Source organism: Bombina bombina, chromosome 1 (assembly GCF_027579735.1).
Source record: "Bombina bombina isolate aBomBom1 chromosome 1, aBomBom1.pri, whole genome shotgun sequence".
In the NCBI taxonomy this organism is placed as follows: domain Eukaryota; kingdom Metazoa; phylum Chordata; class Amphibia; order Anura; family Bombinatoridae; genus Bombina; species Bombina bombina.
The window spans coordinates 191,018,041-191,032,180 of record NC_069499.1 but is presented as its reverse complement, the minus strand read 5'-3'; the positions used below and the strand labels follow the sequence as shown (position 1 = coordinate 191,032,180).

The 14,140-nt window shown below is 42.3% G+C and overlaps 1 protein-coding gene across 1 annotated transcript in view; it reads left to right on the top strand.

Moving 5' to 3' along the window:
• The window catches only part of TTBK2 (tau tubulin kinase 2), a 384,453-nt gene that overhangs the window by 146,473 nt on the left and 223,840 nt on the right, over positions 1-14,140 (top strand). Inside the window, exon 3 of the mRNA XM_053697795.1 lies at positions 4,937-5,084. Coding sequence (XP_053553770.1) covers positions 4,937-5,084 — 148 coding nt within the window. The remainder of the gene's footprint in view (positions 1-4,936; positions 5,085-14,140) is intronic.

Genomic DNA, 14,140 nt, shown 5'->3' with positions numbered 1-14,140 from the left:
ATGTAAGATGGACAAGTTCCTAGAGGTCCCGGTGCCCCCCGATGCTTTTCCTATACCCAAGCGGGTGGCGGACATTGTAAATAAGGAATGGGAAAGGCCCGGCATACCTTTTGTTCCTCCCCCTATATTTAAAAAATTATTTCCTATGGTCGACCCCAGAAAGGACTTATGGCAGACAGTCCCCAAGGTCGAGGGGGCGGTTTCTACTCTAAACAAACGCACTACTATCCCTATAGAAGATAGTTGTGCTTTCAAAGATCCTATGGATAAAAAATTAGAGAGTTTGCTTAAAAAGATGTTTGTTCAGCAAGGTTACCTTCTACAACCAATTTCATGCATTGTTCCTGTCACTACAGCAGCGTGTTTCTGGTTCGAAGAACTAGAAAAGTCGCTCAATAAAGACTCTTCGTATGAGGAGGTTATGGACAGAGTTCAAGCACTTAAATTGGCTAACTCTTTTATCTTAGACGCCACTTTGCAATTAGCTAGATTGGCGGCGAAAAATTCAGGTTTTGCTATTGTGGCGCGCAGAGCGCTTTGGCTAAAGTCTTGGTCAGCGGATGTGTCCTCCAAGAACAAATTGCTTAACATCCCTTTCAAAGGTAAAACGCTGTTTGGCCCTGACTTGAAAGAGATTATTTCAGACATCACTGGGGGAAAGGGCCACGCCCTTCCTCAGGATAGGTCTTTTAAGGCTAAAAATAAGCCAAATTTTCGTCCCTTTTGCAGAAACGGACCAGCCTCAAATTCTACACCCTCTAAGCAAGAGGGTAATAGTTCTCAAACCAAACCAGCCTGGAGACCGATGCAAGGTTGGAACAAGGGTAAGCAGGCCAAGAAACCTGCCATTGCTACTAAAACAGCATGAAGTGTTGGCCCCCGATCCAGGACCGGATCTGGTGGGGGGCAGACTCTCTCTCTTTGCTCAGGCTTGGGCAAGAGATGTTTAGGATCCTTGGGCGCTAGAAATAGTTTCTCAAGGTTATCTCCTGGAATTCAAGGAACTACCCCCAAGGGGGAGGTTCCACAGGTCTCAATTGTCTTCAAACCAAATAAAAAGACAGGCATTCTTACATTGTGTAGAAGACCTGTTAAGAATGGGAGTGATTCATCCTGTTCCATTAGGAGAACAAGGGATGGGGTTTTACTCCAATCTGTTCATAGTTCCCAAAAAAGAAGGAACATTCAGACCAATTTTAGATCTCAAGATTCTAAACAAATTTCTCAGGGTTCCATCGTTCAAGATGGAAACCATTCGAACAATTCTTCCTACCATCCAGGAAGGTCAATTCATGACCACGGTGGATTTAAAGGATGCGTATCTACATATTCCTATCCACAAGGAACATCATCGGTTCCTAAGGTTCGCCTTTCTGGACAAGCATTACCAGTTTGTGGCACTTCCATTCGGATTAGCCACTGCTCCAAGGATTTTCACAAAGGTACTAGGGTCCCTTCTAGCGGTGCTAAGACCAAGGGGCATTGCAGTAGTACCTTACTTGGACGACATACTGATTCAAGCGTCGTCTCTGTCAAAAGCAAAGGCTCATACGGACATTGTCCTAGCCTTTCTCAGATCTCACGGGTGGAAAGTGAACATAGAAAAAAGTTCTCTGTCCCCGTCAACAAGAGTTCCCTTCTTGGGAACAATAATAGACTCCTTAGAAATGAAGATTTTTCTGACAGAGGCCAGAAAATCAAAACTTCTAAGCTCTTGTCAAGTACTTCATTCTGTTCTTCTTCCTTCCATAGCGCAGTGCATGGAAGTAATAGGTTTGATGGTTGCGGCAATGGACATAGTTCCTTTTGCACGAATTCATCTAAGACCATTACAACTGTGCATGCTCAGACAGTGGAATGGGGATTATACAGACTTGTCTCCGACGATCCAAGTAGATCAAAGAACCAGAGATTCACTCCGTTGGTGGCTGAACCTGGACAACCTGTCACAGGGTATGAGCTTCCGCAGACCAGAGTGGGTCATTGTCACGACCGACGCCAGTCTGGTGGGCTGGGGCGCGGTCTGGGAACCCCTGAAAGCTCAGGGTCTATGGTCTCGGGAAGAATCTCTTCTCCCGATAAACATTCTGGAACTGCGAGCGATATTCAATGCTCTCAAAGCTTGGCCTCAACTAGCAAAGGCCAAATTCATAAGGTTTCAATCAGACAACATGACGACTGTTGCATATATCAACCATCAGGGGGGAACAAGGAGTTCCCTGGCGATGGAGGAAGTGACCAAAATAATTCAATGGGCGGAGAATCACTCCTGCCACTTGTCTGCAATCCACATCCCAGGAGTGGAAAATTGGGAAGCGGATTTTCTGAGTCGTCAGACTTTCCATCCGGGGGAGTGGGAACTCCATCCGGAAATCTTTGCCCAAATAACTCAATTATGGGGCATTCCAGACATGGACCTGATGGCGTCTCGTCAGAACTTCAAGGTTCCTTGCTACGGGTCCAGATCCAGGGATCCCAGGGCGACTCTAGTAGATGCCCTGTCGATGGAGGAAGTGACCAAAATAATTCAATGGGCGGAGAATCACTCCTGCCACTTGTCTGCAATCCACATCCCAGGAGTGGAAAATTGGGAAGCGGATTTTCTGAGTCGTCAGACTTTCCATCCGGGGGAGTGGGAACTCCATCCGGAAATCTTTGCCCAAATAACTCAATTATGGGGCATTCCAGACATGGACCTGATGGCGTCTCGTCAGAACTTCAAGGTTCCTTGCTACGGGTCCAGATCCAGGGATCCCAGGGCGACTCTAGTAGATGCACTGATAGCGCCTTGGACCTTCAACCTAGCTTATGTATTCCCACCGTTCCCTCTCATTCCCAGGCTGGTAGCCAGGATCAATCAGGAGAGGGCTTCGGTGATCTTGATAGCTCCTGCGTGGCCACGCAGAACTTGGTATGCAGACCTGGTGAATATGTCATCGGCTCCACCATGGAAGCTACCTTTGAGACAGGACCTTCTTGTTCAAGGTCCATTCGAACATCCGAATCTGGCTTCACTCCAACTGACTGCTTGGAGATTGAACGCTTGATTTTATCAAAGCGTGGGTTTTCAGATTCTGTCATTGATACTCTTATTCAGGCTAGAAAGCCTGTAACTAGGAAAATTTACCATAAAATATGGAAAAAATATATTTGTTGGTGTGAATCTAAAGGATTCCCATGGAACAAGATAAAAATTCCTAAGATTCTATCCTTTCTACAGGAGGGTTTGGAGAAAGGATTATCTGCAAGTTCTTTGAAGGGACAGATTTCTGCTTTATCTGTTTTACTTCACAAAAAACTGGCGGCTGTGCCAGATGTTCAAGCTTTTGTTCAGGCTCTGGTTAGAATCAAGCCTGTTTACAAACCTTTGACTCCTCCTTGGAGTCTCAATTTAGTTCTTTCAGTTCTTCAAGGGGTTCCGTTTGAACCCTTACATTCCGTAGATATTAAGTTACTATCTTGGAAAGTTTTGTTTTTGGTTGCAATTTCTTCTGCTAGAAGAGTTTCAGAGTTATCTGCTCTGCAGTGTTCTCCTCCTTATCTGGTGTTCCTTGCAGATAAGGTGGTTTGGCGTACTAAACCTGGTTTTCTTCCGAAAGTTGTTTCTAACAAAAACATTAACCAGGAGATAGTTGTGCCTTCTTTGTGTCCGAATCCAGTTTCAAAGAAGGAACGTTTGTTACACAATTTGGATGTAGTTCGTGCTCTAAAATTCTATTTAGAGGCTACAAAGGATTTCAGACAAACATCTTCTTTGTTTGTTGTTTATTCTGGTAAAAGGAGAGGTCAAAAAGCAACTTCTACCTCTCTCTCTTTTTGGCTTAAAAGCATCATCCGATTGGCTTATGAGACTGCCGGACGGCAGCCTCCTGAAAGAATCACAGCTCACTCCACTAGGGCTGTGGCTTCCACATGGGCCTTCAAGAACGAGGCTTCTGTTGATCAGATATGTAAGGCAGCGACTTGGTCTTCACTGCACACTTTTACCAAATTTTACAAATTTGATACTTTTGCTTCTTCTGAGGCTATTTTTGGGAGAAAGGTTTTGCAAACCGTGGTGCCTTCCATCTAGGTGACCTGATTTGCTCCCTCCCATCATCCGTGTCCTAAAGCTTTGGTATTGGTTCCCACAAGTAAGGATGACGCCGTGGACCGGACACACCTATGTTGGAGAAAACAGAATTTATGCTTACCTGATAAATTACTTTCTCCAACGGTGTGTCCGGTCCACGGCCCGCCCTGGTTTTTTTAATCAGGTCTGATGAATTATTTTCTCTAACTACAGTCACCACGGTATCATATGATTTCTCCTATGCATATTCCTCCTTTACGTCGGTCGAATGACTGGGGTAGGCGGAGCCTAGGAGGGATCATGTGACCAGCTTTGCTGGGCTCTTTGCCATTTCCTGTTGGGGAAGAGAATATCCCACAAGTAAGGATGACGCCGTGGACCGGACACACCGTTGGAGAAAGTAATTTATCAGGTAAGCATAAATTCTGTTTTTGCAAAACCACATTATCAAAAAAAAATTTCAGTGATTGTTTTTAATGTGCTTGGGGCATATAAAAAATACATCCATATGCTATGTTTATATACATTTAAACACTGTGCCTGCTCATGTTAGTTAGGAATTAAATTGAGCAATTGGCAAAGCAATAGACATAATGACATCACTACTGTCGGCTCTATAGACGGACACTGAGTAGAAGTACTTTCCAATGCACAGTACTTGTGAAACATTGATAGCTTTTTATAGAATACACGTTTATTGCAAAAATGCTTTTATTGAAAGCTGATATGTGGTCATGTGCATTTCAGTCTGACTAGAATGTTCCTTTAATGTTTTTTATTGTGTTAATGTGCTCATCTCTTGTGACCTAAAAAGGTCCCAAGTGGAGTTTACCATTATAAATGACTTGTCTGTTTTGCTTTCAGCTAAGGAAAATAGGTGGTGGTGGCTTTGGAGAGATCTACGATGCCTTGGATTTGCTGACGAGAGAGAATGTAGCACTCAAAGTGGAGTCAGCCCAGCAACCAAAGCAGGTTTTGAAAATGGAGGTGGCTGTGCTTAAAAAACTGCAAGGTAATAAACCATGCTTTAAAATGAATTTGTCATATTGTAAGTCAGTGATAGGCTTCTGCTATTGATTACCTTTTTAACTGCAATGTCTCATTTTTACAGATACACTATTAGCTTTCACAAAAACATTTGCATTCACTGATTATTTCTCTTTTCCCAGTTTAAAAGTACAGTAAAGTTTAAAAATAAACTTTCATGACTCAGACAGATCATGCATTTTTAACCATCTTTCCAATTTACTTTTTCTGTCTAATGTGCTTTGTTCTCTTGGTGTCCTTTGTTGAAAAGCATGCCTAGGTAGGCTCAGGAACCAATGCACTACTGAGAGCTAGCTGCTGATTGATGGGTGCACGTATTTTTTTCTTGTCATTGGATCACTAGATGTGTTCAGCTAGTTTCCAGCAGTGCATTGCTGCTTCTGCAACGGGGAATACCAAGAGAATTAATCAAATTTGAAAACAGAAATAAGTGTGAGTTGTTTAAAATAGTTTGCTCTATCTGAATCATGAAACAAAAATGTTGTGTTTCATGTCCCTTTTAGAGACACTTGGATAATAAACCTATAATAAACTTATTTTAAACAATCATTTTTCTAGATACTAAAAACAAAATTTATCATTACCTGATAAATGTATTTCTTCAAGATATGGTGAGTCCACGGGTTTAACTTAATTTCTGTTGGGAATATCACTCCTCGCCAGCAGGAGGAGGCAAAGAGCACACAAGATGCGGAGGTGTCTGAGGTTTAGTCAAAAACAACAACAAAAAACTCATGAAAAATTAAAATTTTGTCTTCTTTCAAAGATATGGTGAGTCCACGGGTTCATCTTAATTACTGTTGGGAATCAATACCCAAGCTAGAGGACACAGATGAATAGGGGGGATAAGAACAAGCATGCCTACACGGAAGGCACCACTGTTTGAAGAACCTTTCTCCCAAAAGCCGCCTCAGCCGAGGCAAAAGTATCAAATCTGTAAAATTTGGAAAAAGTATCTAAAGAAGACCAAGTTGCAGCCTTGCAAATCTGCTCCATAGAAGCTTAATTTTTAAAAGCCCAAGAAGAGGCTACAGCCCTGGTGGAATTAGCCGTAATTCTTTCTGGAGGTTGTTTCCCAGTAGACTCATATGACAGGCGAATCACACTTTGCAACCAAAAGGCAAGACAAGACACAGTCGCTTTCTGACCTCTACGCTTCCCGGAAAAACAAAGGCCTAGATTTGGAGTTTGGCGGTAGATGGGCTGTTAACGCTACGCGGGCTTTTTTCTGGCCGCACCATAAAATTAACTCTGGTATCGAGAGTTCAAAAAAATGCTGCGTTAGGCTCCAAAAAAGGAGCATAGAGCATTTTTACCGCAAATGCAACTCTCGATACCAGAGTTGCTTACGGACGCGGCCAGCCTCAAAAACGTGCTCGTGCACGATTCTCCCATAGGAAACAATGGGGCTGTTTGAGCTGAAAAAAAACCTAACACCTGCAAAAAAGCAGCGTTCAGCTCCTAACGCAGCCCCATTGTTTCCTATGGGGAAACACTTCCTACGTCTGCACCTAACACCCTAACATGTACCCCGAGTCTAAACACCCCTACCCTTACACTTATTAACCCCTAATCTGCCGCCCCCGCTATCGCTGACCCCTGCATTATATTATTAACCCCTAATCTTCCGCTCCGTAAACCGCCGCAACTTACATTATGCCTATGTACCCCTAATCTGCTGCCCCTAACACCGCCGACCCCTATATTATATTTATTAACCCCTAACCTGCCCCCCACAACTTCGCCGCCAGCTACCTACAATAATTAACCCCTAATCTGCCGACCGCAAAGCGCCGCCACCTACGTTATCCTTATGAACCCCTAATCTGCTGCCCCTAACACCGCCGACCCCTATATTATATTTATTAACCCCTAATCTGCCCCCCTCAACGTCGCCGACACCTGCCTACACTTATTAACCCCTAATCTGCCGAGCGGACCTGAGCGCTACTATTATAAAGTTATTAACCCCTAATCCGCCTCACTAACCCTATCATAAATAGTATTAACCCCTAATCTGCCCTCCCTAACATCGCCGACACCTAACTTCAATTATTAACCCCTAATCTGACGACCGGAGCTCATCGCTACTATAATAAATGTATTAACCCCTAAAGCTAAGTCTAACCCTAACACTAACACCCCCCTAAGTTAAATATAATTTAAATCTAACGAAATTAATTATCTCTTATTAAATAAATTATTCCTATTTAAAGCTAAATACTTACCTGTAAAAAAATCCTAATATAGCTACAATATAAATTATAATTACATTGTAGCTATTTTAGGATTAATATTTATTTTACAGGTAACTTTGTATTTATTTTAACCAGGTACAATAGCTATTAAATAGTTAAGAACTATTTAATAGTTACCTAGTTAAAATAATAACAAAATTACCTGTAAAATAAGTCCTAACCTAAGTTATAATTAAACCTAACACTACCCTATCAATAAATTAATTAAATAAAATACCTACAATTACCTACAATAAAACCTAACACTACACTATCAATAAATACATTAAATACAATTTCTACAAATAACTACAATTACATAAACTAACTAAAGTACAAAAAATAAAAAAGAACTAAGTTACAAAAAATAAAAAAATATTTACAAACATAAGAAAAATATTACAACAATTTTAAACTAATTACACCTACTCTAAGCCCCCTAATAAAATAACAAAGACCCCCAAAATAAAAAAATTCCCTACCCTATTCTAAATTAATAAATTTAAAAGCTCTTTTACCTTACCAGCCCTGAACAGGGCCCTTTGCGGGGCATGCCCCAAGAAAATCAGCTCTTTTGCCTGTAAAAAAAAACATACAATACCCCCCCCCCAACATTACAACCCACCACCCACATACCCCTAATCTAACCCAAACCCCCCTTAAATAAACCTAACACTAAGCCCCTGAAGATCTTCCTACCTTGTCTTCACCTCAACAGGTATCACCGATCCGTCCTGGCATCCGGTGCTGAAGAGGTCCAGAAGAGGCTCCAAAGTCTTCCTCCTATCCGGCAAGAAGAGGACATCCGGACCGGCAAACATCTTCATCCAAGCTGCATCTTCGATCTTCTTCCATCCGGTGCGGAGCGGGTCCATGTTGAAGCATCCGACGCGGATCCATCCTCTTCTTCCGGCGTCTCCCGACGAATGACGGTTCCTTTAAGGGACGTCATCCAAGATGGCGTCCCTCGAATTCCGATTGGCTGATAGGATTCTATCAGCCAATCGGAATTAAGGTAGGAATATTCTGATTGGCTGATGGAATCAGCCAATCAGAATCAAGTTCAATCCGATTGGCTGATCCAATCAGCCAAACAGATTGAGCTCGCATTCTATTGGCTGATCGGAACAGCCAATAGAATGCAAGCTCAATCTGATTGGATCAGGATGGAAGAAGATCGAAGATGCAGCTTGGATGAAGAGGTTTGCCGGTCCGGATGTCCTCTTCTTGCCGGATAGGAGGAAGACTTTGGAGCCTCTTCTGGACCTCTTCAGCACCGGATGCCAGGACGGATCGGTGATACCTGTTGAGGTAAAGACAAGGTAGGAAGATCTTCAGGGGCTTAGTGTTAGGTTTATTTAAGGGGGGTTTGGGTTAGATTAGGGGTATGTGGGTGGTGGGTTGTAATGTTGGGGGGGGGGGTATTGTATGTTTTTTTTTACAGGCAAAAGAGCTGATTTTCTTGGGGCATGCCCCGCAAAGGGCCCTGTTCAGGGCTGGTAAGGTAAAAGAGCTTTTAAATTTATTAATTTAGAATAGGGTAGGGAATTTTTTTATTTTGGGGGTCTTTGTTATTTTATTAGGGGGCTTAGAGTAGGTGTAATTAGTTTAAAATTGTTGTAATATTTTTCTTATGTTTATAAATATATTTTTATTTTTTGTAACTTAGTTCTTTTTTATTTTTTGTACTTTAGTTAGTTTATGTAATTGTAGTTATTTGTAGAAATTGTATTTAATGTATTTATTGATAGTGTAGTGTTAGGTTTTATTGTAGGTAATTGTAGGTATTTTATTTAATTAATTTATTGATAGGGTAGTGTTAGGTTTAATTATAACTTAGGTTAGGACTTATTTTACAGGTAATTTTGTTATTATTTTAACTAGGTAACTATTAAATAGTTCTTAACTATTTAATAGCTATTGTACCTGGTTAAAATAAATACAAAGTTGCCTGTAAAATAAATATTAATCCTAAAATAGCTACAGTGTAATTATAATTTATATTGTAGCTATATTAGGATTTATTTTACAGGTAAGTATTTAGCTTTAAATAGGAATAATTTATTTAATAAGAGATAATTAATTTCGTTAGATTTAAATTATATTTAACTTAGGGGGGTGTTAGTATTAGGGTTAGACTTAGCTTTAGGGGTTAATACATTTATTAGAATAGCGGCGAGATTCGGTCGTCAGATTAGGGGTTAATAATTGAAGTTAGGTGTCGGCGATGTTAGGGAGGGCAGATTAGGGGTTAATACTATTTATGATAGGGTTAGTGAGGCGGATTAGGGGTTAATAACTTTATTATAGTAGCGCTCAGGTCCGCTCGGCAGATTAGGGGTTAATAAGTGTAGGCAGGTGTCGGCGACGTTGAGGGGGGCAGATTAGGGGTTAATAAATATAATATAGGGGTCGGCGGTGTTAGGGGCAGCAGATTAGGGGTACATAAGGATAACGTAGGTGGCGGCGCTTTGCGGTCGGCAGATTAGGGGTTTATTATTGTAGGTAGCTGGCGGCGACGTTGTAGGGGGCAGGTTAGGGGTTAATAAATATAATACAGGGGTCGGCGGGGTTAGGGGCAGCAGATTAGGGGTACATAAGTATAACGTAGGTGGCGGTCGGCAGATTAGGGGTTAAAAAAATTTAATCGAGTTGCAGCGATGTGGGGGGACCTCAGTTTAGGGGTACATAGGTAGTTTATGGGTGTTAGTGTACTTTATGGTACAGTAGTTAAGAGCTTTATAAACCGGCGTTAGCCCAGAAAGCTCTTAACTCCTGCTTTTTTCCTGCGGCTGGAGTTTTGTCGTTAGATTTCTAACGCTCACTTCAGAAACGACTCTAAATACCGGAGTTAGAAAGATCCCATTGAAAAGATAGGATACGCAAATGGCGTAGGGGGATCTGCGGTATGGAAAAGTCGCGGCTGAAAAGTGAGCGTTAGACCCTATTTTGAGTGACTCCAAATACCGGCGGTAGCCTAAAACCAGCGTTAGGAGCCTCTAACGCTGGTTTTCACGGCTAACGCCGAACTCTAAATCTAGGCCAAAGAGAGCAGAAGACTTGTGAAAGTCCTTTGTCGCCTCCAAATAGAATTTAAGAGCACGAACCACATCCAAATTATGCAACAGACTTTCTTTATCCGAAGAAGGCTTCAGACACAATGATGGATCAACAATCTCCTGATTAATATTCTTAGTAGAAACAACTTTGGGAAGGAATCCTAACTTAGTGCGAAGAACCACCTTATCCGCATGAAAAATAAGATAAGGAGAATCAAACTGCAAGGCGAAAAGTTCAGAGACCCTCCACACAGAAGTAATCGCCAAAAGAAACCAAACCTTCCAGGATAGTAGCTTAATATCTACAGAATGCATTGGCTCAAACGGGCGGCGCTGCAAAACCTTTAAAACAAGATTAAGGCTCCAAGGTGGAGCATCAGGTTTAAACACAGGCCTGATTCTGACCAAGGCCTGACAAAAAGATTGAACATCTGGCACATCTGCCAAACGCTTATGCTAAAGCACAGATAAGGCCGAAATTTGACCCTTCAAGTGCTAACAGATCCTTCGAGGCCAAGCTGGGGCAATTAGGATCACTGATGCCCTTTCTTGTTTTTGTGAGCGATCACCCGTGGAAGTAGAGCAAATGGAGGAAACACGCTATTCTGAAGTTCCAAGAGACTGCAAACGCATCTATTAGGCAGGCCTGAGGATCCCTCGATCTGGAACTGTACTTCAGAAGCTTGGCATTTTGTCGAGACGCCATCAGATCCAACTCCGGAATCCCCCATTTGGAGATTTACCTGGAGAACACCTCCGGATGAAGTTCCCATTCCCCGGGATGGAATGTCTGTCTGCTTAGGAAATCGGCTTCCCAATTGTCCATGCCCGGGATGTGAATGGCAGAAAGGCAACAACAGTGATCTTCCGCCCACTGAATGATCCGAGTCACCTCATGGCTAGAGAACTCAGAGTCCCCCCCTGGTGGTTTATGTAAGCCACTGAAGTTATGTTGTCCGATTGGAATCTGATGAACTGGCTCAAAGCCAACAGCGCGTTGTAAATTGCTCTCAACTCCAAGATGTTGATCTGTAGTTCAGACTCCTCAGGAGATCAAAGACCCTGCGCCTTTAAGGAATTCCAGACTGCTCCCCAGGCCACCAGGCTGGCGTCTGTGGTCACGATCACCCATGAAGGCCTCCGAAAGCAGGTGCCCTGAGACAGGTGTTCCATAGAGAGCCACAAGAGTCCTTTGTCTTCGGATCTAGAGTTATTTTGGGGGATAGAGCCACATAATCTCCATTCCATTGACTGAGCATGAACAACTGCAGGGCTCTCAGATGAAATCGAGCAAATGGAACAATGTCCATGGTGGCCACTATTAGACCAATTACTTCCATACATTGGGCGACTGAAGGGTGAGCCGTCTCCTGCAGGGATCGACAAGAGGATAGGAGCTTTGCTATTCTGGCCTCTGTCAGAAAAATCTTCATTAGAACAGAATCTATGATAGTCCCTAGGAAAACTACCCTTGCCGCAGGAACCAGGTAGCTCTTTTCCAAATTTAATTTCCACATGTGGGATTGAAGAAAGGACAGTAACATCTCTGTGTGAGATGCTGCTTGAGGAAAGGAAGGTGCTTGAACCAGAATGTCGTCTAGGTAGGGAGCCACTGCAATCCCCCTAGACAGGACCACCGCTAAGAGGGCTCCTAGGACCTTTGAGAATATCCTGGGAGCCGTGGCAAGGCCGAATGGTAAGGCCACAAAACTGAAAGTGTTGGTCGAGAAAGGCAAACCCCAGGAATTTGTGATGATCCCTGTGAATGGGAACATGCAAGTATGCATCCTTTAGATCTATGGGAAACTGCGGATACCGCAGAGGTTACCCGTGCAGCAATCTCTGCCTTTAAAAAACACCCCACTGGGAGTTAACGAGGATCCGCAGGACACAGTGTTAGATGCCATAGAGGCTTGGGACGAAATAGGAAATGGCCCTGGTAACACCTGGACAGCATCCTACTGAGAGATATTAGGCTCCACATTAAAAAACTTATCTTTACCCTGTAATGTCTACATGAGGAACAGAATTGCATGGATGCTGCAATTTGTGCATCTAAACACAACAAACAAGGGTTGAATTGAGCGGACTCCTGATCCATGTCAGGCATGCCTGATATACTGAGGCGCCTCCTTACCACCACCGTGTAACGCGATTGCTCCTCTCCTTATATGCGTTACCTCACAGAAACACAGCCGCATTTGATGAGAAACCACCTTCGTAGTGAACAGAGCAGAGAGGAAGGGCCGATTACGTGAGCAGACGTTAGGGAGGCGCAAAAAAACTCCCACGGAACAATGGGACGGAGGGGGCGTGGCCAAGCTAAATCCACACGCCACCATGGCGTTAAGAAAAGTAGGGTATACTTTAAGTAAAAGCACCCAACACACAGCACCCACCTAAAAAGAGCCCTCTGTTAGATTAGAATTAACCATACTAGTCTCTCAATAAAGCACTGTGTCTGCAGTCATGTATTAGCGAAGCACTTACACCAGGGTGAGCTAATAAAGTCCCTATACATATAGCAAGGTAGAAAAATTCTCAAGTGCCAAGGAATGAGAGGACACCTCTTTCTCACAGAGACCTGGCCAAAATGCAGATAACAAAGTAACCAACTTTGGTATCTGAGACTAGGGCAGCAAATGTGGGGAAAAACGCAGCAAGTACCTCTTTGCAAGTTCCCCACTGCTTTAAAGCCACCACAGCTCGACTGCAAAGACTAATGTGGAGCATAGATATATCGTGAAACTTGCTTGAAGTAATCCATCTTCTCCGAAAAAATCTATTTTAATTACACACTAAACTTCAATTCCTCTATGCACAAGAGACAAAGAGAATGACAGGGGTTTATGGGTAGGGAAGTTTTTACTGTGGTGCTCTTTGCCTCCTCCTGCTGGCGAGGAGTGATATTCCCAACAGTAATTAAGATGAACCCGTGGACTCACCATATCTTTGGAAGAAATAAGATTATTTTATTTTGAAATAAAGTTATTGTTATGATAATCTATGGACAAGTGTTCTTCCCCTGCTTTTCATTATGTTACAAAAATAGCAAAATGCTCTGCTTTAGACATTCTTCTGATCCCGTTCACTGTTTTGTGAGATTCAAATTTAAACATATTTAGATGGAAATTAAACAATAGAGAAATGCTAGATCTAATGATTTATTCAGACTGAGCAAAGATTAACCCGTGAATAGTATGTAGATTTATAGTTCAAAATGATATATCAGTGTTTTAAATTTTGAAGAAATGAATGCAAAGTTTTGTTAAAGTAATGGCCACCGCCATGTTGAAACCTAAGCTCCCTTATCTTATTTCTTCTGCTGAGGACAATTAGCTAGAAATATGAGTCAATAAAGTGTACAAACAGTGGCTGTGGGGAATATAGTGCTGTTAAATCACTGTATCAGATTATTTATAACGGTTACTATCTTACCTCAGCAGGGCATATGAGAACAGGCTTCTATTATCTAAGATAATTAAGGAACAACAAGGTGGTTTGGAATCTGTGCTGACAAACTGTATATAGATTTTAAGAACTTCATTCTGAGTTTGACACTTTTCATTGTCTGCTTTATGCCTACAAAAGATTAAATACTCTAGAATGATTTAGTTATGTTGTTGGCAATTCAGAAATTTGCATTTTCGGCTCCATTTAAGAAACTTCAAATGCAGCTTTGGATCACTTTCAGATGCAGACTCGCATGAGGGAGCCTGCAGCTG